The following is a 20,851-nucleotide window of genomic DNA, read 5'->3' on the forward strand; positions in this document are numbered from 1 at the left end:
ACCATTATTTCCCCCCCACAGCATTGCCCGTTGTTCTCCCCAAGGCCCCAGCTCGCCTGTCGATGAATGCCCTTGACTCTCTCCCTGGCAGCCCCAGGTAGCCATTGCCGCTTCCTCCGATGCACAACGCGCCTCCCCCATGTTTCGCAGCTAGTCAGTAAGACATCTGGTCGTTGAAGCTTCCTCTAACCCGTCTAGCAACTCTACGTCCCCAACTCCCGTGCGAGCACGCAGGCTCGTCTGCAATGCCTTGACACATTACGGCATTATCCACACGCGTCCTTTACGACTCATCAACGCCCACAGTCGGGACTGACCGGTAGCCAGTTGTATACGCCCCCTCAGGATACTGAAGGACGTTCAAGAAGCCATGCACCCGCCAATGGATCGCCTGAGTTTAATATAGGCGACTGGGCCTCCATCTTAAGTACACAAATGTCCGAGGGTTTTGCGCAAGCGGCTGAAAAGGAAGGAGAGAACGTCACTGGGGATTCGGCTGGCTCCACACATGGTCCGTCAAGGCGGACCAGAAAGCGCCAAAGGTCCAGTCAGCCAGCCATGGTTCTGGATCACATATATGATGGATCCCGAAACTTGTATTGCTCGTCCCTCGAATCGGTCGACTCCCTCAAACATGACCATTCTTATGTCAATCCGGCAATACGACAGCATGGCGGGATACTCCGTGTTGTTCATCCTCCGGAAAACATTCGAAGTCCTATGGACGGACCTGTATCGTTGTATACTATATTGGCCCGTCAACTCTCCGGCTTGACAATGCCACCTAGGACCAAAACACCTTTCACGCGTCAAGAGATCATGCTCCTACAGAGTAAAGGCTACTCTGAGGCAGATGTGCATTCTTGGTGCCAATGCCTTATTGATCCTAGCTCTGATCATGCATCTGCAGTATTCAGTCACCATCATTGCAGAACGCCTCTGTTCTTGTTATTATTGTTTCTTCGACGGAAACGCATACGGACATCCGCGTTGGGAAGGGTGATGAGACATTTGGGCGTAAGACTACGCGCAGAGCCCATAGTTTGGTCTTCACTTACCGTGCTTATAATACGATTACTACGCCACGCGCGTTTGGTCTGGCCTGAAGCAATGCCCTGGATTACCTCTTTGTTTTGCACCGAGGCCACTCGGCTTTATCGAGAGGGCAAGGAGGCCGATTCTTCTTCATCTACTTTTCAGGCAGTTCTGACTCGATTTTGTAACTCGTTGTTGGTGCTCATCTCGCTGCCGACGTCAGAGCACCCTATGATTGCTGGTTCCTACCAGGAAAAGGCACAATTTGTTGTGTTACAGTTCATGGCGAGCTGCGAACCAGCTCTCATCGTCACGAGACATGGCTTTCGAGGAGCTATCCGCACCCAGCTTACCCATCCCAAGACGACAAAAGAGAAGGAATGGGGCATGCTGAAAGGGCCATCATGGCCACCTTGGAAAGAGAATAGGAATGCCATGGATGAGGACAAGGGGTATATGTTTGGTGCCTCGAGGGCATCACGCCTGCTTCATCGACTCTTTGAAGCAGGATATGCTGGGCGTGAATGGGAAAAAATTGCCGAAGTCTACGCTGGATGGGATACAGACTTGTCTCCAACTGTGCAAACCAGAACTCACATGCCTCCCGACAACAACGCCCATGGAAGTGAGAACAAAGCGCGACTTTGGGGCGCGCGAATTCGCACGACGAGAACGAGACGGGAAGCATGGGCCTGCTTTCTGGCATACGAAGAGTCGGGCACTGGTGCCTCATCGCTAGTCTACCAGGCTATGTTCGAAAAGCTGCATTACCCAGAAATCACGGCCCAGCAGTCGGGACATGGAGATCCATCGTCGTCAGAATTTATTGCATCGAACGCGAAGAACCCTTTGCCAGGGGATATGAAAGAGGTCTTGTCAGATCCCACGTCGCCTCTGCATCTCGTTTACTTAAGTGAGCCGGTACCTTCATACATCCAGCTGTATGAAAGAATGTGGCGCAACCGATTGCGGCCAAAGAAGAGATTGCTCGCTTTCCTGCTTGAGACACTTCCCGATTTTGAGACCTGCTTACACCTGCTCGAAGCAACACAGGGCAGGTTCGGTGGAGGAGTGAGTCGGCTCCTCCATGGAATACCGTTGGATAAGCGAGACCGTGCACTTATTCCGAATTTTTTCATGACATCCTTCATCCGTTGCCTCTGTCGGTTTGGTCGATTCGGTGATTCACCTCCAGATGAGCCATTACGGATTGCGCGAGCTTATCACGAGGAACGGCTCAAGCACGATCGAACCTATCTCATTGAATATGCTTATCATCTCCTCATGACTTTGCAATTGACTTACCGCCCTCCTTGGACCGCATATATGCAGAAGTTACTGTACGGATATGGCAAGCAGAAGTCTGCGGCAAGCCAATATACTGCGATGTGCAAAATATTCGACCGAATGACACAGAAAGACGTCGGTCCGGATGACGATCAATTCAAACTATTATGCACTGTTGTACGCTACACAGCACGAACAATCTACAATGGACGCCTCCCAGCTGAGCTCGCAAATCGCATACTCCCTTCAGCTCGGTCACTTCTGCGTACCACGTTTCACAACTTGGTCGGCGCCAACGTCGATTCAAGTGTTGTGCGCCCATCGGGCTTCGAGATGGAAACACTCCCACCTCACGCACCAGGCCCAGACGTTCTTCAGGCGTATGTTCGCGCTTTGGGTTTTCTGAGAGACTACGAAGGCTTGTACTCCTTCTCTATCTGGCTCACAACATATCACAAGGAGATCATGGTTCGAGCAAATGCTCAGCATGGAGGGCCACAGCTTTTGTACAACACCCTAGTGGCATTACGAGCTGCGCTGGAGGGCGAACTTGATAGTAGCCAAATTCATGATGGTGCGCCAGAGGAGATCGCGGAGCTGGTCAAGGCGCAAGTCAACGGCGTCAAGGAGTGGAAATGGCCATCTGAGAAACACGTGAAGTCATATGTAGTGGGACGACTGACTGAAGAGGACCGGAAATCCGTTCTGTCATGAGGTGTAGTGTGTACTTGTACGATATGCAGGACGGATCTGATACCCAGTGAAGATTTCAATGTACACAGAGGCGCAGGTGGTATACATATTGGCACAGTAACGTTCCGTCGGGCTGGTACGGAAATTGAAGACCATGTGCGTCAGTTGAGTACTTAACAACTGAGCTTAGGATAACTTAGACAATTACGACTGTTTCCAACGTCAACCTGACATTGTATCGCCGCTGTTCACACTCACGCCAGAACCAGTCCACCCACAGTTCTAGGCACTCACCACGCGTGTGCAGCGTCTGCCCCTCTTGGCCGTACCAGCCGCCCCAGAGCCACTCCACGGAGCATCCCTCCACCACTGCCGATAGATATAATCTAATCTGCACCTGCACCATCATCTGCTCCTTTGGGTCGCCCAGCTCCGCTAGCGGTACCGAGGCTACGCGCGCGTTCGCAACAAGGCGCCTATGTTCCGCGACCCCGCTCTCTCCCAACGACTCGAGGGGCAGCTCAGGGTTGCGAGCACGCAATCTGACCCAGAGATCGCAACAGGATGGCCGACATGTGGGTTTGGATGCGAGTGCGATGGCGCAAGAATTTACGCAATTGTGCATGTATATAAAGGAATTTCAGCACTCTTTTCTAATCTCCAAATTTGAAGTGCTCAAAGATATCCGCTTCCATAAATCGATTGCTGCCTTGAAGATACACGCGTTTGGTCAAGGGCCCTTTCATAGAAACGAATCCATCGAGCAGCATGGCTCCGGCTCTAACCGCACATACGCCCACGGCTCCTCACGAACTCGGCGCGAAGAAGGCGTTTCTCAACCACGAGGCGCCTAGGCACATCTATCCCGATGGTATCAAGACTTCGGGCCAGCACCCGCCGCTGTATAACCAATTGCACCCGTACGAGGACTTCCCCACCGAGATCGCCGGCCCCACGGTGTGGAACGTCGAGGAGTACAAAGGTACATACTGCACCCTCCACTCTCGTGTCTGACCCAAGGCCACTTCACTGACATAGAACATCCAGGCCACCCCGAGCAATGGACACATGTCTTCTCCGACGCCGAGATCAAGGAGATCTCCGACACGGCAGACGCCTTCATCGCGAGCGGCACGCCGCTGACGGGCATCTCCCAGGAGACGTTCCGGCTCAACAACTTTGCGCAGTTCCTCAGCGTCCTACGGAAGGAACTGATTGACGGGAAGGGCTTCATCCTATTCAAGGGCCTGCCCGTGCAGCAATGGGGCAACCACAAGAGCGCCGTGGCCTACATGGTACGTACACCACATTCCGTTCCTGCCACACAACTCCTTTTATGTATACTAACGGGAGATGTATCACAGGGCCTGGGAACCCACCTCGGCTACTTTGTCTCGCAAAACGCCCACGGCCATGTCCTGGGCCACGTGAAAGATCTCGGCGAAGACAGCAGCGCCATCGACCGCGTGCGCATTTACCGCACCAACGCGCGGCAGTTCTTCCACGCCGACGACGCCGATCTCGTCGGCCTGCTGTGCATTGCGAAGGCGTTGGAGGGCGGCGAGTCGGACCTTGTGTCGTCGCACGCCGTGTGGAATGCGCTGCAGAAGGAAAATCCCGACGTTGCAAGGACGCTGACAGAGCCGATTTGGTACTTTGATAGGAAGGGCGAGAAGAGCGTGGGTGAGGAGGACTGGATCAGGACGAGTGTGTTCTACCTCGAGAAGGGGGCGAATCCGCGGGTGTACTCGAAGTATGTCATCCCTCGCATCCCCAGCAACAGCAGGAAAGGATGAACGGCTAATGCACGCACAGATGGGACCCGTACTACATCCGCTCCCTAACCCGCTTCTCTGACAAGGGGCTCATCCCACCACTCTCCGATGCCCAGCAGCGCGCCACCACCGTTCTCGAAGAGACGTGCCAGCGCCTCGCGCTGCACATGATCCTGGAGGTTGGTGATATCCAGTTCCTGTCCAATAACCACATCCTACATGCGCGCACGGCGTACAAGGATTTTGCGCCGCCGGCGCCACGACGCCACTTGATGAGACTGTGGTTGAGTACGCCTGAGGAAGAGGGCGGATGGAAACTGCCGTTCCACGACAGCAAGGAGAAGAAGAGGGGCGGGATTCAGGTTAACGATAACCCGCCTGTTGCGCCACTGGATGCGGAGTAGGCGCTTGATCGTATTGTAGCATGTGTAGTGAACGTCTGTTGTGGGAGAGCGATGTAGAGGTGTTTCATACAGTACTGTAGCATTAGTGACCAAGTCTTAGACGGGAATGAACAAGGAAGTCAAAGCCAGAGTTTCTGCTCGATTTCCCATGCACCAAGAGAATACGCGATACACGTGGTAAGCGAATCCGAGTGCAGGTCATCGTAAAACAGAGAGGGAACGCGATGCGGAGTTGGGAAGGAGTAATGGTATCAATTCGTCGTTGGTGCTTCATCTGGCCTCAACTATCCACAAGCTCCAGTGAGCCAAAAATGGTGACTGCTTCCTAGCTTCGCACGCCGGTATCAGCCCGACGCGGCCCTGGCCGATATCAATCTCTCGTGTACGCAGTATTTGGAGTCCCGTACCCTGTGCTTTTTGTTGCCCAAATGTAGGGCCTCTCTTCCGCTTGATCCCTGCCTTCCTGCCGCAACGCAAATTGATGATCAAGACACGTTCAGATCCTGCCGCTTCCTCACATTCCTCGTCCGCGTCCCCTGCCGCGGCCGCCTCCACGTCCACCGCGACCCCTAGGGCCGCCTCGTCCACCGCCGCCGCCACCGCGACCACCTCGGTCCGTCTCCTTCCTCGCCTTGTTCTTGGGCTTTGGCGCATCGTCAATGAGGAGTGTGTCGAGGGGAAGAGAATCGGGCAGGATGATGTAGCGGACGGTTGAGCCTCGGACGGTCATAGTGTCCAGGGTAACGGTGTCGCGGCCACGGGGAGTGTATTTTACTGTCCGTAGGGCAACATTCATGAGCGGAGAGACGGAGGCGATGGTTCCATTGACAATTGTGCCTACGTTCTGTCAGTACTGATTTTCCTATTTGTGAAAGCACACGTGCTGCTTTTGATGCTAGCAATCGCGCAAAGCTGAATAGAGCGCATAGCTGAATAGAGCGCATCGTAACAACAGCGCAGCGGCGCTTCAGGTAGGGGGAGAGATTCGACTGACCATTCTTGAGCTCGACCGTGACCGTCTCGTTCTGGCACTTCATGAGAAACCTGCGTGGATGGTCAGTCGCATCTTCTTCAACACTTGGGCGCGTGCACACACCTGACGAGCTTCATGATGGCGGCGTGTGTCCTGAACTAGCTTTATTAGGTCGTAGATTCCGCGGTTGAGGACGTAAAGACCGTGCGACAGGCGTGCGATGTGCTGTTGAGTGCGAAGCGGTGGGGAAGCTCAGTTACCACGAGAATTAGGCAAGCTCGCGCTAATGATCCGAGCTTTTGTCACGTGCGAACGCCTTCACCTGGCAACTGCCTATCTCCGCAACGCTATTTCCGCAAGCAGGAGGAAAGCTATTAAACCGTACTATGATATTTTGAGTTCTATCACAAAGGTTGTCCGTAAAAAGACACGACGGGAATGCAATTGTAATGTAGCTCACTTCTAAGCCGATGATGGAACACGGGCCTTAAAATTCATGGCTTCGGTGTCCAGCTTAGAGCTGAATGTCCGTCCCGTGTGAAAATACAACATCCAGTACCAATTACTGCCGCACTTTCCAATTTCCATTGGCCGCAAGTGTCGAGTGTCCAGCTGTCGCTGCGCAAACAGACAAGTCCTGCGTTTCGATCGTGTTTCGTTCGTATGGCAGTCGTCGACATTGACTTAAGAAGTCGCGCCTGGCGATCTCTCATCCTTGTCATCGATAGGGACTTGTCCCTCTGCAGCGAATAATTGTTGCGCGAGCGGCGTCAGCCCAAATTTCAGTTGTCCGCAGGACATCGCGTTGCGGCAGTTCGCTATTTGCGTCGGACGTGGGAGCGCCTATCGGTACGTGGCTCAAGCACACTCCTTGCCGTCTGCACCACTCAAAGTATCGCGTGAACTGCTACCGGTCCCATGCTCTGCTGTGTACTTTTTGTGGCCACTCTGATCGGTCATGTGCCGCAAGGATCGTAAAAATCATTCACGGCTTGTGCGAGGGCGCACACAGAAGCCGTGAGGTTCAATGCAAGTTCAGGCCTGCTCTTTCCATATCCTCACGATCTGCAATTTCTCCCACCCGGCCTGTTTCCCACTCGAGCCCACAGTCTCAGTAAACCAGCCGGGCCCCCACTGCCGAATGCGTTGCTTGACTGCCTCTGGCCTGTTCTGCGCGCATAAAAGCACATATGCGACTCCTCTGCCTCTACTCAGAATCTCTGGGATCTGATCCAGCATCCGATTGGTCACCACCATGCCGTCTTCTCCTCCAGCGTAGGATAGCTCCAATAAGTATGAGTCCTGTTCGAAGGTTGTCTTTTTCTGGCCGTCAGGTAGAATGTTGTATTTCTCGTGTCGTGCGAAATCCGGAAGGTCAGCAGGCACGTATGGCGGATTGAAAATGAAGACATCAACGGAACGCGGTCGCAAGCACGAAGCCAGGTCACCATTGACCACATCTAGCGATACTGTCTTTCCGTGACCATATTCTGTGATTGCAGTCCGAATTGTTTGCGCAGCAGCCTGACAGGCAAAGCTGTTAATGTCAGTTCCGATGGTTAGTATGTCTTCACGACCGAATATGCGCTCTGCATTAGCAGCTGTGAAGGCCAGTACTACTCCAGAGCCGACGCCGACTTCGAGGACCAGCGGTGGGGTGGTTTGCGCATTACTGAAGCGGTTTTGCAGGAACGCTGCTTCTGAGTTCGACGAGAGAGTATCGAGAAGTAAAAAAGAGTCCTCTGCTGGCTCGTATACGCGATCAAAGCAGACGTGGGAGGTCGAAGGCGTCGGTAGCATCATTGAAGAGCAGTTGAGGTTGCGGTAGGGATTTTGTGTCGAGCAATCGCAAAAGTCTGTCCAATGGGAGCAAGCGTGCTTAGTCACCGGACCGAGGTCATCATTGACTTTAGTTCGCCATCACAAACTATCGTTTGTTCCGCACGTTGCTTGTTCATCAGTTATCTGCTGTTAACGATCAAGATGAGAGTCTATAGTCGGCTGTTGGCTACTGCCAGCAATGCTGGTGCATCGAATTCCTTCCGCCCAACCCCAATGGCACTTCTACCACCAATTCCGCTTTACCGGCGACTACTACGAGCTCATCGGAAGCTCCCGAAAGAAGAGCGCACGTTGGGAGACCTATATGTCAAGAAGGAGTTCCGTGCTCATAAGGATATTGATAATCCAGTGCACATAGTAAGAATCAACACTCATCCGTAATATGCCATATCAGTTGACTGAAGAAACAAGGTTGGATTTCTTTCTGAGTGGCAGATGTATGCCCAGCAATTATCGGGTGATGCCTGGAAAGATGCGAAAATGGACAGCGCCAAAGTTGATAAGATGAGCGGTAAGTTACGTTTGCGAGCATTCACGGTTGCGACAATTGAAGCATATCAGTACTGACATTCAAGCAGACCAACAAATTGGCCAGTTGTATGAGCTAATGACTGCTATTCGCAAACAAGAGCTTGATGACAATGAGGCGGAGAAAGAATCTGGCAACGAAAAATGAAATGTTTAGGCCTCTGTCTTCACAGCCTGGATGGGAACACGCTTCCACGGCTACGCTCCAAGAAAACCTTCAATGCTGGGTGTGACATGAACAGCATTCCGCCAGCTCCATACGTGAAGCACCGCTGAAGCTCAACATGGGGAACTACCAGCAATCGTATATAACATTCAAAATCCGCATCTTCAAGCCAACACCTGCAACTCCATTCTCTTCGATCCAGCCTCCGTCACTCTCTTCCACCAGGACGTACAAGCCGTGTCCAGTAAGATTGTCTCCTTGCTCGATTTCAACACTCGTACCTACCGATTCGCACTTCATAACACCCAACGTCGATCTACCAGATGTGTCTTTGCACGCAGTACGATTCGTCGACCTGCGGGCACTCATGGACTTCGATGACTGAGTCGTGCGGGTACAGCCAGGACCTCCTCAGCTGCCCCTATCGACAGACTGTCAACTATATTGTTGCGCCACCGTACACTTGCCCTACCTGTAATGGTGGTTTTGCCGATGGAGAGACGCTTCAGATGATTCAGGGACCCTGGGGTTGCAACCAACTTGTTCGCAATCACTACGGCGGAGACTTCGCAGTCGGCAATGCCTGGGCAGGTTCACTCCAAGTTCCGCAGCTCTGTTCCAGCTCAATGCGCGGTGGGGGCTTTTATGGAGGCGACACCAGGTTCGCAGGTCCATACAGTTGCGGTGCGCTCACATATAGACCAGCAATCACCTCCTGCACATCTTCGGAAATCATGAAGAATCAGCGGATGATACGTAACGAACCCTACGTCGGTGCTTGCTGTGATGATCGTTGCTACGACAGTCATGACGGTCGGCGGAGTCGGTACTACGATGGCTATGGATACGGAGACAGGGAGCGCCAGCGAAGGTACGACTACCAGTACAAATACCGCAGGTCGTCTCGTGATGGGCAGGGGTGCTTTGTCATGTGAGGATGGCTTCGGGCAACGCGGCAACTGCGGGTGTTATGGTGTTATCAGGACAGTTGATGTAACTTGGGATACTGGACATATCGACTGCGGGCTGAAGGTCCAGAGGGTTACTGTTTGGGGGTCCTTTTCGGAAGTGGTCTTCGTCTGGGACATCGAGTCAGCTTATGGCTTTCCTGTGTCGCTCTGAGGCGTTCGATTTGGCGATGCATTCGGTATAATGCATACACATGACTGACCATATAGAGGCGTGCACTAATATATGAATCATCTGCGTGACTCTGGCTGTAATAGTACTAATTCCGCGTTCGGGATTTGGCAGCAAGTCCTGGCGGCGCCAGCCATACCAGCCCCGCGAACATCAGACACGTCAGGAACCCGAGCTACTTTCCAGTCCCCACCCTCGCGCGGGTCCTCACCGAAGTGCTCCTTGCACTGTCAAGTTGCGCCTACACTGCACATCATTCACAGGCAGCAATCGCGAACTCGCAACGTAGCATCTTCACACATTCCACCTGTCTTGTTTGCTAGGCACCCAGCGGGGCAGACGTCACTCGCGTTCAAGCTCCTACGTCTACTAGCTTTCCAGGGCCTGAGCCCCAAACGGTCTGTACGATCTGTTCTACATACGACTAGACCTGCCACTACCCGCGCACACGAACAAACACCATGGCGTCCGCCGCGACCTTCTTTGAGAATCTGTGGCTGTCCATCTTCGAGCCCGGCCCGACACCCACCCTCCTCATCGCAACCAATGCCTCCTTCGCCGCGCTCCAGCTACTGTTTTTCGCGCTCCTGATTGCGACTAACAGCATACACTTCTACATTCTCTCTGCGCTCTGCGGAGGGCTTTGGTACGCGATCAACTGGTTCGCGGCCGAGATACGCGCGGCGCAGGCGAAAGAGGAGGAGGCGAAGCGCATCAGGGAAGCCAAGCGTGATAAAGGGAAGGGCAAGGCAGACACGCAGGATGGGGACGCTATGGACTCTGGCGACGACACCGAGGTCGAGACCGAAGTAGCGGAGAAGCAGAAGCCCAAAATCCGAACGAATCCGCCACGCGCGCCGCGTCCCGAGTCAGAAAGCACCGTGTTCGTCGAGAGGCCTGTCGAGAGCGTGGCGACGCTGAGAGGCAGCACGCCGGTCGCGAGCTCAGGCGCAAGCTCCGGACTGAAGCCTGTGGCGGACGACACGGTGAAACAGAGGAGGAGCTTGGGCGAGTCGACAGGCGATTTGAGCACGGATAGCGAGTGGGAGAAGCTATCGCAAGACTCTGGCGATAGATGAGGACTGGATACCCCCGGAGTTTGGCTAGACGATCATCTATACAGTGACACTTCGCTATGTTAGACGCGCAATTCAATCCTGATCAGCAGCTTGTCTTGCCCTGTATGCCACACGTGACAGCGCGATTGTCCAGATCAAGCTGGCCCTACACCCTGAAACAGCGTAACACACCAGCACGCCTTTATGTGCACCCACGAGATAGCAAAGACACGTGAAGCGCTTCACGAATATGGAGGAGCCCAAGGCGCGGAGGCAGAAGCACAAGTGCATGCAAGCACAGCCGCCCAATGTGGCCCGCCGCGTGTCTGCTCGCCTAAGTCAGCCATTGCTGGCTGCCCCGCGATGATGCACCTGCCGCCGCCAGTCCATCATAGTACGCGGCTCCTCGAAACAAACAGCCTGCCATGCGACCGTGAATTGCGCACGCCACCCAAATGAAACACCGCCACCTAATTTGCTGTCTCGCCAGTGCTTCTCTTCCCACGTCGCTCGTCCTCCCTTGATTTCCATCGCCTCTAGCTACGATACCCCTCCGCCGGCCGCCATGGCATCCCTCGGCGCGCCTCTGAGCGTGCAGGACCTCACGGATCAGGCATCCAAGTACGAATACAATGCATACATCCCGCTGCGGAACTGGCTGCGGACAGCGAGCATGATGCACAAGCAGGTGTGTGCTTCTGGTCTTGAGTGCTGTTGCGCAAGCTAACAGCTCCAGGCGCAAGTGTATGCAGCAGAAGGGAACGACCCGCAAACATACCTGCTGCTGTACAGGCATGCAAACCTTGTCCTCGAACACCTCACAAACCACCCCGAGAGGAACCTTCCCGAAAACCGCAAAGCGCTGAGTGCTGCGACGGCGGCTGTAGGCTCCGACATTCAGACGCTGGAGGACATACGGCCGCGTATAAAGAAGAGGCATGAGGAGTTCCAGGCGAGGCGAAAAGCGCAGCAGAAGTCTCTGCAATCTTTAGAAGACAAGAGCGAGCGACTTGTGCCCCAGGAATTGGATGGTACGTCGCGGGTAGCTCACAGGAGAAGCTATGAGAAGCAGACGTTAGATGCTATCGGCAATCAGACTCTAGCAGCGAAGCTGGCACAAAGAGAGGTCAGGAGAAGAGATGCCGCGAGGAGGAGCGTCCGGCAAGCTGGTGTGTCGGAAGAGGAAGAAAGCGAGCGGAGGACGGGCGGTGTCTGGGGAGACTGGGAGAAAGAGCTTAAGCGTCAGAGCACCGAGGCAGATGGTGATCTTTCGGCTCAGCTCCAAGAGGTAGCACGTATGCAGCGGAACGGGCACCAAACATCCAACTACTCAGTAAGTGAATGCCTGCGCTTCAAGTCACGAAACTAACGTCTACAGCGCCCCTACTCCCAGACATCTTCCTCATACCATTATCCATCAGTGCCACACCATGGACAGCAAGAACGACGGACGGACGTGCATTCACAACCCCCCGTACCTGCCCGACCACCAAAAGAACATCTCCCTCCGCCATACGACCCATTCGCCATCCCGCCTGCACTACCGCCGAAACCTCCAGGGCAGCTTACCTCTAGACTACTCTCCGAACAACAACCACAACCGCCCCCCGTCCCAGGCAAATACACTGACAGCGCCCCGTCCGCGCCTCCTTTACCTGGAAAGATACCTCCCACCGCGCGAGCCGACACACCAACCACCGACCTGGACGAGTTCACCTTCAAGCCCGCCGCATACCTCGAAAACGGCGCTCCCCTCCGCACTATTTTCCTCCCCACTCCTCTCCGCCACCACTTCCTTAACGCCGCATCCACAAACACACGCCTCAATCTCGAGACCTGCGGCATGCTGTGCGGTATACTGAAGAATAACGCGCTCTTCATCACGCGGCTCGTTATCCCCGCGCAGACGAGCACCAGCGATACATGCGAGATGACCAACGAAAGCGATCTGTTTGACTACTGTGACAAAGAGGAATTGATGGTGCTGGGCTGGATACACACGCATCCCAGTCAGACGTGCTTCATGAGCTCGAGGGATCTGCACACCCATGTGGGGTATCAGGTCATGATGCCCGAGTCTATCGCTATCGTGTGTGCGCCGTCCAAGTCGCCGAGGTATGTTCTGACACTCCGATCTTATCTAGGCAGATAGGTGTGGAACGTGACTGACAAAGGTATAGCTGGGGCTGCTTCCGCCTGACAGATCCGCCGGGCAAGCATGCGATTCTGAGCTGCAGTAAGCCCGGTATTTTCCATCCGCACGACGTGGATAATATTTATACCGAGGCGTTGAAGCCGGGACATGTGGTTGAGCTGGATAATGGGCCTTTGGAGGTGGTGGATATGCGGCCGAAGCGGTAGGGGTCGGTCGGTTTTACGGCGAAGAGTGCGAGTGTGCAGAGCGTGGTGCTGGGGTGTGATTATTGGCTGGGACTGTATGACTTGATGATTGACTTGAGCGGTGCTTGCCGTTGGTACGACGTATGGTAGAGTGAGGTACTGTGTTGGCTTGAGGCGGATCAGGATACAGTGTGCTGTGCCAGATCTGTGAGGGGATCATGCATCAAGTGTGCTTGGACGCCACTTATTGCACGAGAATCAACGATAGACCACGCAATGCAACAAACCAAAGTCAGAGTTGTAGTTGTATGTGATTACCGTAATGCGGAAACTGGTATGGTGTCCCAACCCAGGACGTCTATATCCCAGTCCCAATCCGTGCCCGTGTGTTAATTCCCTCGACGCCGTACCAGCTCGTGTGCAACATCGCATCATTTCATAAATCGTAAATCCTCCTTCCTCTACGAGGTAGAATAGATCAGGTATCTCGCACCCGTCTCCTACTCGTCCATCTCCCCTTCGACCCACCGCCTCCACTCCTCCCACTCCTTCTGCCCCAACCTCACCTGCCTCCCCTGATACCGCACGATACCCAGCTCCACCTTCTTCCACTCATCCCTCCGCCCACTCCACCCCGCCTTGCGCATCAAGCTAATGAGCGTCTCCTCCTTGGTCCAGCCCTGCTCTTTCGCTACGTCGGGCAGATACGTCGACCCGTAGCGGCGGCCGTGGTGCGTGAAGGAGATGCGGAGCCCGTGCGTGCCGATGGCCCAGTCGAGTGGGTCGGAGATGGGCTCGAAGTTGGTGAGGAGCGTGACGCCGCATTCAAGGGTGGGGAGTTCGGCGGCGGTAATGGGGCTGAAGCGTGTGTCCTCTAGGGCGCTGCAAGGGGAATGTATCAGCGGTGTTGCGCCCATGCCTGCTTGTCTGCGGATTCCTGTCTTGACTTACGAGATGAGCGCGTACTGCCGCAGTCCGCGGTCGAGCTTCTGCGCCTCGAAGGTGCCGATGCAGCCGCGGAGGCGCTTCTCAGACAGCTGCGTCCCGTTAGACTTTGCGACCGTGTTCCACGTCACGAATAGCGGCGTCGCGGTGGGGCTTTCCTCTTTGCGTTGCAGGCGGGAGAAAAGGCTGCTGCGGCTGCTGCTCTTGCTTGTTGCTGAGGAGGCTTCGCTGGCGCCGCTGGGCGTGGAGCTCGTGCTTTGGACGCTCGACGAGCTGGTGGTGGCGGGTGAGGGTGCGAGGAGCCGCGAGATGGCTGCTGGGCGGCAGTGTGAGCCGTCTGGAGCTGTAGGTGCATCTTCGTCGTCAGCCGTCTCGTCGTCTAGCGCGTTCGGATCGGGCGCTGAAGGGTCGGCGTTGTATTTCTTCCATAGCTCTTCGACTTGTTGCAGGGTCAGGGCCTCACGGTTCTCCAGGTTCGCAGATAGTGTCTCGAAGCAGTAGGCGCAGTGGGCTTGGGTGGCCATGATGCGTACGAGGAGCTGAGGAGCTCTTGTGCGGGCGAGGTCAGTATGGTTCTAGGAGGAAATGGAGGCCAGGCTTCGAGACCTGCACAGAGACACGCAGGTAAGATGACGACAAGAAGCCAGGCACCGGAGGCTAGTGCGTGCTTCAGGGCTTGGGCTGAGCAATGCAGGTTGTCTCGCCAGGAACGGTCCGGCGCGGGGTCGGCGCTCAGCGTTCAGTCTATCCGGAGTGTAGACGGCAAGAGCATAGAGCTTGTCTGCCGTTTTGCTGTTGTCGGATGCTCTTGCGTCACGCCGGGGAAGACGAACGAGTGTGAGAGAGGGGTGGCGGGGTCAATGTCGCTGAGGTCGATAGTATTTGTAGCCCCGCCCGAGCCCGGCGATAACACTGACGTGCCGCTCCCAGGAAGAGGCCAGCCAATTCACGTGTAACCTGAACATCCATAATAGGAAACACTTGAGTATACCATGGAACATGCTGGCTCAGAGGCTTACATTAATATATGATACCACGTCCAATGCCCAGCTCGAATTTCGTTGAGCTAAAGAGGCGGTGGACAGTCTCGGTTTCCCGACTGTGCCCTGCGCGGCTCTACCTCGCAAAGGTTGTCAAAGAACCCTCAGTCTAGAATCACTAGAACAATATGTAACGCCATCTCCATGCACTCCGCTCCTTACGGGACAAAGGGCAAGTGTTTGGTAATGATGGCGTATTCAATCTTGGCACGATAGATATTCCTTCAGCAAGTCGACCATGGGAAAGGTCTGGTGCTGTACACACTAATGCCGTTTGGGAGTGACCCCATCTTTTCAAAAGACCGCCGCAATGAACAACGAAGAGGATTTTCGGAGAAGGGGGGCTATGGGTTAGTATAGATGCATCACAGATACGTGCCTGCGGGCTGACTTTTGGACTTGTTCATTGCCGCATCATTCCTATGCTGAACCCACTTCCCGATGTCAGCTCGAAGCCGTCATTGTAGACCGATATGCCATTGACGCCAGCCAAATGTTCATTGTGAATGGAAAGCCGTCCTCATCGTCCGTCGTCGATCGTTCCTTATGCCGCGTCGCGCTTGCCCTCCTTCACCTCCTTCTGTGTCGGGCGTCAGTATAATATGCCATGTGCAAAATAGGTAGATGAGCGCACCAGAGCGCGCATGGTGCCGTGCAGAGCATGCCTGTGGTTGCGGCGGAACTTGGGGTCGGTGCCCTTGAGCGAAGGATAACGGTGAGTCTTAGGCTTCTTGATACTGCAGGCGCCAACAAGTCAGCGATCTTCGTCCGAACAGTAAATCGTTTCGCGTGCGCATATTGCAGAGGCTCGACAGTGCGCGGGTATTTCGCGAGGGATAGAGACGGAAGGAGCGTACCCGTTCCTGTGGTTCTTCTTCGACTGGTTGTGCTGGGACGAGTTCTTAGACTCTGCATTTTGTTAGCCTGCCCATCCTACAATACTCTACGTAGACGCAACGTACTGGCCATGGCGACGGTGTTGGTGGTCGAATTGGCAGAATGAGTTCGTGAGGGATGTGGAATTGGCTGGATGAGCTCGTAGTTCGTGTGCGGCCCTAAGCGAGTTTGACGCTAACTCCAGAAGCGGCCTAGCGTATCAACCACGCGGTGCAATCCATGTCTACTCTCATCGACAGGTCGTTCGACGCACCTGTTCAAACGCCTGGGCAATGAGGCGTGGCAGAGAGATGATTGCTGCTGTCTGCTTCATAAACCACTGAGTTAGCCCCAGCCCTTCTCGTGGCCTCACTTACCGAATTGCACCTCCTCATGTTGGATATGAACAATGATCATCTCAGTAGGATTATTCCACCACAGGAATGGTACTTTGGGGCGGATTCCTCGTGCAGAAGCCTAATTGCATCACGCAGGGCAGCTAGCAATCATCACCTCGTGCACGCTTCGACATCACACACGGGGGCATGATAATGTGAGCACGGAGGGGAGTCTGCTGGTTGTCATTCAAAAGTCCTGCATTCATGATATCATAGTAAGAACCGCATGCTGCCTGCTTAGCGACCCAGCGCCATTTTCCGTACAAAGCAAAGCTCTCCCATAGCTCGTGCCAACCTTGCACCTGTTCGAAATCGCAAATAATTCGTCAAACGCAGCGCAAGAGACACTCTTCCCAACGCTCCCACTGTCCACTTCTGCATCTAGTATTCCCTCTGTGGCTCCACCTCCATGGCCTCCCCGCCTTGAGCGGCCTGACGCTGGCGCATCCGCTCACGAATGACTTGCTCCGCAGTGGTTGCACCTCCTGCACCAGGACCGATCATGGGCGGAGTGCGGTTCGTGGTGTCGGTCACAGACTCGTCATATGTCATACCATCGAGCTGTTTCGCGTCGTACTTCTGCTGTTCCACGCTAGACGAAGTCTGCGCTGTTCCCGAGCTACTTGGGGCACTGCCTGGCGTCTGTTCGCGAAGATATGAAGGAACAGCAGTAGCTTTCCCAATCGCTGGGCTTCCGAGCTGGCTGTGCTGTCTGGCAGGTGTCCTTGCACCCTCCCCGAAGCCGACCAATGAAGCAGCCTCGTCGCTGAAACCCCCGATGCTGGAAGTCTCTACGTCTTGATCCTCACTCATGCGATCGTGGTCAAAGTTATCGCTGCCGCTTGCCCAAGTTGTTGTTCGACCACCGACACTGCCAGTTGCACTTGCACTACCGACAGTGCTGCGCTCGCGGAACATCTGAGGCTGGTTATTGGAGTCGAAATAGCCTGGCGGGGGATTGTTCGCGGCGCCAGGAGCGAGGCCTTGTGGCGTACGACCGGATACTGCTACGCGCTCCAACCCCGCCAAGCGGGAGATGCGATCCGCGCGCTCGGCGTCGCCAGGCTGGTGGTGATGCGGAAAGTGACCCCGGTGGCCGTCCTTGATAGCCACAGTAGAAAGCTCGGACATGGACGTGGTGGTCGAGTTCGGTGTGCCCCTATAAAGTATAACGTTAGCTTGCGTTCGCTATTGAGTCGCATTGAGGAAGGACTGCCTTACGGGACATCGTTGGGTGTCGCCGGGTCCGAAGGCGGGGGTGGCAGATTGATGAGGGTAGGCGGGTTCGCAGTCATGATAAGTGAAGTTTGCTACGTGTCGAGAATGTTTGTTGCTGGGTGTGTGCTTCTTCGGAGTTATGGTGGTCGTCAGTCGCGGTTGTGGTACGGGGTGCACTATCAAGATAGGGCTACGTCACTGGTGCGCTCGCAGCACACAGGTTCGCTTGATCAAAGTAATGCAAGGGCGAGTCACGAGAGCATGCAGGCTCGACCGAACAAGACAAGAGGAGCGGCGTTTTTGTGAGCCCCTGAAATTTCAGGCAAGAAATAGCCTTGTAACCCTGATTTGATTTAGAAGTTGGGGCAAGCCTCACTGCTCCAGTTCGACGGTTGGCTTGGCATGACGCAGGGTTCGTCCTCTCAGTGCGGCGTGTGAGTGGCCGAGAGATCGCCTGAACGCCCCTCTGTGTACGTGTGCTGCGCTCGTACACTGTCGCAGTGGTGCCACGGAAGAGTGCAATAAGAGTATTTTGATCTCGTGGCTGGGGACAAAGGTGCGCCACCGGGCCAGAATGCTGTCCTCAAGAGTTGCTAGCCTAGACCCATGTGCAACCGTTGCTGACATGAATAAGTCGACTCGTTTGATGAATGCAACCATTGGCTAGAGGCCGAAAGATACGGTTCGAGTCCCTTGTTTGTCGTAATGCTTCGTCTGTCTAACAATACTACTCTACCACGTCCTGCTCCTACTGAAGTCTAACCCGCACAGCCTGTCATTACCGTTTCGTACGATCGCATCCCCGCCCAGTGCACAGCCCCTTGGCATGTTGTTTCTATAGCGTCAAGAGCATGCCGCGGAACGTGTTGCGGAATTAATTCCTCTCACCTCTCCCCAAAGTTTGCGGGGAAGCTGTCCGGGGAAGGAAGACGGCAGCCGGGGTAGGAAAGGCGTTGATGATTGGATGGATCAGAGCCCCCGTCTCTCACTTCTCGTCACAGTCATCATGATGAGGATCGTATAAAGACATTTGCCAGTGCTGTCACGTACCTTCTACCCACCCTGGAAGCCATCACGCTGGACTCACAGCAGCTTCGCACCATGGCTACCAACGAGAAGATGGTTGCTCTTGCCGATGAGAAGATTGAAGCCATCAATGATACTGCGGGAAACCACATCGATCCCGAGGCAGAAAAGAAATTACTCCGGAAGCTCGACATTCGCGTGTTGCCGCCACTCTTTGTGCTATTCCTTCTCGCTTTTCTCGACAGAACGAACATTGGGAATGCAAAGATTCAAGGCTTGACGAAGGACCTCAGCATGGTTGGGCCGGATTACAACATAGCGCTCTTCGTCTTCTTTATCCCATATATTATCTTCGAGGTCCCGAGTAACATAATTCTCAAGAAGGTTGCTCCATCGACATGGCTAAGCTCAATAATGGTGTTGTGGGGAATCTGCACACTGGGACAAGGGTTGGTGAACAACTTCAAAGGCCTGGTGGCACTCCGTGTGCTTGTTGGTCTTTTTGAAGCTGGGTTGTTTCCTGGATGTGTTTATCTGATCTCAATGTTTGTTTTCCGTCCCGAAACCCTTGTGCCTTTTGCTGATCAATCAGGTATTACAAGCGTCACGAGCTTCAATGGCGTTTCACCCTCTTCTTCTCTGCCTCCATCGTAGCTGGTGGCTTCGGTGGTGTACGTCAAAACTTCCATCTAATCTCGCTGAGCCATGCTGACCATCCCAGCTCTTTGCCTTTGCTCTCGCCAAGATGGACGGCGTCGGAGATTACGCCGGATGGCGATGGATCTTTCTCATCGAGGGCATTCTTACCGTCGTTCTGGGCGTTGTCTCAAAATTCTGGGTATGTCTTCCTTGATGTCCCCTGTAGTTCTTTTTCGTATTGGTTTTCTGATCACCCTCAAGATAACGGACTGGCCTGAGACTGCAAAGTTCCTCACCGACGACGAACGCGCACTGCTCATTGCTCGTCTATCTGCCGACACCGGCTCGGCCACGATGAATCATCTCGATAAGCGTGCGGCGCGCCGTATATTCTCCGACGTGAAAATCTATCTCGGCACGATAATGTACTTCGGCATTGTGAACACGGGTTACGCAGGCTCCTTCTTCATCCCGACTATCATCAAAGAGCTCGGTTATACTTCTTCCGCGGCGCAGGTGCGGTCTATTCCCATCTTTGTGGTTGCCACGGTCACAGCACTCAGCGCCTCGTGGCTGTCCGATCGTCTGCGCCACAGGTTCTGGTTCTGTATATTCGGCCTTGTAGTCGCGTCAGTGGGATATATCCTTCTCCTGTGTGGGTCTACATTATCCGCAGGGGTGAAATACTTCGCGTTATTCCTCATCGTCCCTGGCGGTTACATCTGTCAACCTATCGTATTGGTCTGGGTGTCGAACCTGATGTCCGGGCATTACAAACGGTCCGTCTCGTCCGCCATGCAAGTCGGACTCGGAAATATCGGCGGAATCGTTGCGTCAAATGTGTTCTTTGAAAGCGAAGCCAAAAATGCGAGGTATCCTACGGGATATGGAGTAAGTCTCGGTATGCTGTGGATCTGCGGTGCAGCAAGTGTAGCACTTTTCTTCTATGTGAAAAGGGAGAACGGAAAGAGGGAGAGAGGCGAGAGAGATCACAGGTTGGAAGAAGATGATCGCGAGAATTTGGGCGATGATCACCCGCTCTTCAAGTTTACGACCTAGAGCAGCTATGATGGATGAGAGAGACAGTAACTAGGCAAGTGCCACCTAAGTACTTTACTCGGAGGCCATCATACACTTCCCGAAAAGTCCAGGGATTGAGCCCATGAAAGCCAATATAGACCAACAAACACCGCCATGCGCTCACGCGAAGACATTTTTGCATACTACTTTTATGTTAATACTGCTGTTCGCAGTAGCAGGATGTACTGTGTGGTTAGCGTCGCGCTTGTCGCGTGTCGTGCAACATTCCGGATGCGGTGAATCCACAATCGTGAGCTTAACGTTCTTTGTGGCTCTGGCTGGTTGGATATTACAACTAGAGAGTCTCAATGGAACGCCCGTCTCATAATCAAATTACCGAACATCGTCAAAGATGCAGAAATTACGCAAAACAGCATGGCTACTTGCT

The 20,851-nt window shown here is 54.2% G+C and overlaps 12 protein-coding genes across 12 annotated transcripts; 7 read left to right on the forward strand and 5 right to left on the reverse strand.

The window, feature by feature from the left end:
• Positions 1-10: 10 nt before the first annotated feature.
• On the forward strand, positions 11-3,233 carry CC84DRAFT_1264102 (uncharacterized protein). Its single transcript, XM_018185283.1, has 2 exons — positions 11-153; positions 199-3,233. The coding sequence occupies exons 1-2, from the start codon at positions 67-69 to the stop codon at positions 3,034-3,036; spliced, it is 2,925 nt and encodes a 974-aa protein (XP_018030100.1). The 5' UTR covers positions 11-66; the 3' UTR covers positions 3,037-3,233.
• Positions 3,234-3,371: 138 nt separating this feature from the next.
• CC84DRAFT_1169246 (taurine catabolism dioxygenase TauD) lies at positions 3,372-5,317 on the forward strand. The gene is made up of 4 exons (XM_018179612.1): positions 3,372-3,997; positions 4,063-4,310; positions 4,380-4,768; positions 4,831-5,317. Exons 1-4 carry the CDS (start codon positions 3,784-3,786, stop codon positions 5,192-5,194), a joined length of 1,215 nt encoding a protein of 404 aa, XP_018030101.1. The 5' UTR covers positions 3,372-3,783; the 3' UTR covers positions 5,195-5,317.
• A 111-nt stretch (positions 5,318-5,428) lies between these two features.
• On the reverse strand, positions 5,429-6,414 carry CC84DRAFT_1130684 (Sm-like ribonucleoprotein). The gene is made up of 3 exons (XM_018175867.1): positions 6,291-6,414; positions 6,189-6,238; positions 5,429-6,031 (listed from the first exon to the last, which is right to left on the reverse strand). The coding sequence occupies exons 1-3, from the start codon at positions 6,302-6,304 to the stop codon at positions 5,709-5,711; spliced, it is 387 nt and encodes a 128-aa protein (XP_018030102.1). The 5' UTR covers positions 6,305-6,414; the 3' UTR covers positions 5,429-5,708.
• A 788-nt stretch (positions 6,415-7,202) lies between these two features.
• On the reverse strand, positions 7,203-7,967 carry CC84DRAFT_1103750 (uncharacterized protein; the record flags this gene model as incomplete). The annotated part of the gene is made up of 1 exon (XM_018175027.1): positions 7,203-7,967. One exon carries the CDS (start codon positions 7,965-7,967, stop codon positions 7,203-7,205), a length of 765 nt encoding a protein of 254 aa, XP_018030103.1.
• A 138-nt stretch (positions 7,968-8,105) lies between these two features.
• Positions 8,106-8,856, forward strand: CC84DRAFT_380764 (acetate non-utilizing protein 9, mitochondrial precursor). The gene is made up of 3 exons (XM_018185972.1): positions 8,106-8,366; positions 8,421-8,520; positions 8,588-8,856. Exons 1-3 carry the CDS (start codon positions 8,151-8,153, stop codon positions 8,683-8,685), a joined length of 414 nt encoding a protein of 137 aa, XP_018030104.1. The 5' UTR covers positions 8,106-8,150; the 3' UTR covers positions 8,686-8,856.
• On the forward strand, positions 8,556-9,939 carry CC84DRAFT_380954 (uncharacterized protein). Its single transcript, XM_018185973.1, has one exon. It carries the CDS (start codon positions 9,027-9,029, stop codon positions 9,636-9,638), a length of 612 nt encoding a protein of 203 aa, XP_018030105.1. The 5' UTR covers positions 8,556-9,026; the 3' UTR covers positions 9,639-9,939.
• Positions 9,940-9,993: 54 nt separating this feature from the next.
• On the forward strand, positions 9,994-11,011 carry CC84DRAFT_1169250 (Pkr1-domain-containing protein). Its single transcript, XM_018179613.1, has one exon. It carries the CDS (start codon positions 10,305-10,307, stop codon positions 10,920-10,922), a length of 618 nt encoding a protein of 205 aa, XP_018030106.1. The 5' UTR covers positions 9,994-10,304; the 3' UTR covers positions 10,923-11,011.
• Positions 11,012-11,292: 281 nt separating this feature from the next.
• On the forward strand, positions 11,293-13,524 carry CC84DRAFT_1156813 (uncharacterized protein). The gene is made up of 4 exons (XM_018176986.1): positions 11,293-11,589; positions 11,638-12,234; positions 12,280-13,016; positions 13,082-13,524. Exons 1-4 carry the CDS (start codon positions 11,467-11,469, stop codon positions 13,260-13,262), a joined length of 1,638 nt encoding a protein of 545 aa, XP_018030107.1. The 5' UTR covers positions 11,293-11,466; the 3' UTR covers positions 13,263-13,524.
• A 7-nt stretch (positions 13,525-13,531) lies between these two features.
• CC84DRAFT_1169252 (uncharacterized protein) lies at positions 13,532-15,083 on the reverse strand. Its single transcript, XM_018179614.1, has 2 exons — positions 14,193-15,083; positions 13,532-14,123 (listed from the first exon to the last, which is right to left on the reverse strand). The coding sequence occupies exons 1-2, from the start codon at positions 14,708-14,710 to the stop codon at positions 13,742-13,744; spliced, it is 900 nt and encodes a 299-aa protein (XP_018030108.1). The 5' UTR covers positions 14,711-15,083; the 3' UTR covers positions 13,532-13,741.
• Positions 15,084-15,770: 687 nt separating this feature from the next.
• On the reverse strand, positions 15,771-16,195 carry CC84DRAFT_1222752 (uncharacterized protein; the record flags this gene model as incomplete). Its single annotated transcript, XM_018183410.1, has 4 exons — positions 15,771-15,806; positions 15,861-15,963; positions 16,084-16,135; positions 16,189-16,195. 4 exons carry the CDS (start codon positions 16,193-16,195, stop codon positions 15,771-15,773), a joined length of 198 nt encoding a protein of 65 aa, XP_018030109.1.
• Positions 16,196-16,693: 498 nt separating this feature from the next.
• Positions 16,694-18,055, reverse strand: CC84DRAFT_1169253 (uncharacterized protein). Its single transcript, XM_018179615.1, has 2 exons — positions 17,722-18,055; positions 16,694-17,659 (listed from the first exon to the last, which is right to left on the reverse strand). Exons 1-2 carry the CDS (start codon positions 17,793-17,795, stop codon positions 16,882-16,884), a joined length of 852 nt encoding a protein of 283 aa, XP_018030110.1. The 5' UTR covers positions 17,796-18,055; the 3' UTR covers positions 16,694-16,881.
• Positions 18,056-18,819: 764 nt separating this feature from the next.
• CC84DRAFT_1222754 (MFS general substrate transporter) lies at positions 18,820-20,442 on the forward strand (the record flags this gene model as incomplete). The annotated part of the gene is made up of 4 exons (XM_018183411.1): positions 18,820-19,289; positions 19,337-19,415; positions 19,466-19,582; positions 19,645-20,442. 4 exons carry the CDS (start codon positions 18,820-18,822, stop codon positions 20,440-20,442), a joined length of 1,464 nt encoding a protein of 487 aa, XP_018030111.1.
• Positions 20,443-20,851: the final 409 nt, after the last annotated feature.

The sequence above is a fragment of the Paraphaeosphaeria sporulosa genome (genome assembly GCF_001642045.1).
Source record: "Paraphaeosphaeria sporulosa strain AP3s5-JAC2a unplaced genomic scaffold CC84scaffold_14, whole genome shotgun sequence".
Taxonomy (NCBI): Eukaryota; Fungi; Ascomycota; class Dothideomycetes; order Pleosporales; family Didymosphaeriaceae; genus Paraphaeosphaeria; species Paraphaeosphaeria sporulosa.

What these genes read in the sequence shown, in the direction of transcription:
- CC84DRAFT_1264102 (XM_018185283.1), top strand. Translation starts at nt 67, where the DNA reads ATGCCCTTGACTCTCTCCCTGGCAGCCCCAGGTAGCCATTGCCGCTTC. An exon ending in TCCCCCATGTTTCGCAGCTA is followed by an intron (nt 154 to 198) that starts GTCAGTAAGACA and finishes TAACCCGTCTAG; the next exon opens with CAACTCTACGTCCCCAACTC.
- CC84DRAFT_1169246 (XM_018179612.1), top strand. Translation starts at nt 3,784, where the DNA reads ATGGCTCCGGCTCTAACCGCACATACGCCCACGGCTCCTCACGAACTC. An exon ending in GAACGTCGAGGAGTACAAAG is followed by an intron (nt 3,998 to 4,062) that starts GTACATACTGCA and finishes TAGAACATCCAG; the next exon opens with GCCACCCCGAGCAATGGACA. An exon ending in AGAGCGCCGTGGCCTACATG is followed by an intron (nt 4,311 to 4,379) that starts GTACGTACACCA and finishes GATGTATCACAG; the next exon opens with GGCCTGGGAACCCACCTCGG.
- CC84DRAFT_1130684 (XM_018175867.1), bottom strand. An exon ending in CACGGTCGAGCTCAAGAATG is followed by an intron (nt 6,032 to 6,188) that starts GTCAGTCGAATC and finishes GACAGAACGTAG; the next exon opens with GCACAATTGTCAATGGAACC.
- CC84DRAFT_380764 (XM_018185972.1), top strand. Translation starts at nt 8,151, where the DNA reads ATGAGAGTCTATAGTCGGCTGTTGGCTACTGCCAGCAATGCTGGTGCA. An exon ending in TTGATAATCCAGTGCACATA is followed by an intron (nt 8,367 to 8,420) that starts GTAAGAATCAAC and finishes TGAAGAAACAAG; the next exon opens with GTTGGATTTCTTTCTGAGTG. An exon ending in CAAAGTTGATAAGATGAGCG is followed by an intron (nt 8,521 to 8,587) that starts GTAAGTTACGTT and finishes ACATTCAAGCAG; the next exon opens with ACCAACAAATTGGCCAGTTG.
- CC84DRAFT_380954 (XM_018185973.1), top strand. Translation starts at nt 9,027, where the DNA reads ATGTGTCTTTGCACGCAGTACGATTCGTCGACCTGCGGGCACTCATGG.
- CC84DRAFT_1169250 (XM_018179613.1), top strand. Translation starts at nt 10,305, where the DNA reads ATGGCGTCCGCCGCGACCTTCTTTGAGAATCTGTGGCTGTCCATCTTC.
- CC84DRAFT_1156813 (XM_018176986.1), top strand. Translation starts at nt 11,467, where the DNA reads ATGGCATCCCTCGGCGCGCCTCTGAGCGTGCAGGACCTCACGGATCAG. An exon ending in CGAGCATGATGCACAAGCAG is followed by an intron (nt 11,590 to 11,637) that starts GTGTGTGCTTCT and finishes TAACAGCTCCAG; the next exon opens with GCGCAAGTGTATGCAGCAGA. An exon ending in GCGCCGTCCAAGTCGCCGAG is followed by an intron (nt 13,017 to 13,081) that starts GTATGTTCTGAC and finishes ACAAAGGTATAG; the next exon opens with CTGGGGCTGCTTCCGCCTGA.
- CC84DRAFT_1169252 (XM_018179614.1), bottom strand. Translation starts at nt 14,710, where the DNA reads ATGGCCACCCAAGCCCACTGCGCCTACTGCTTCGAGACACTATCTGCG. An exon ending in CGGCAGTACGCGCTCATCTC is followed by an intron (nt 14,124 to 14,192) that starts GTAAGTCAAGAC and finishes TTCCCCTTGCAG; the next exon opens with CGCCCTAGAGGACACACGCT.
- CC84DRAFT_1169253 (XM_018179615.1), bottom strand. Translation starts at nt 17,795, where the DNA reads ATGACTGCGAACCCGCCTACCCTCATCAATCTGCCACCCCCGCCTTCG. An exon ending in GCGACACCCAACGATGTCCC is followed by an intron (nt 17,660 to 17,721) that starts GTAAGGCAGTCC and finishes TATACTTTATAG; the next exon opens with GGGCACACCGAACTCGACCA.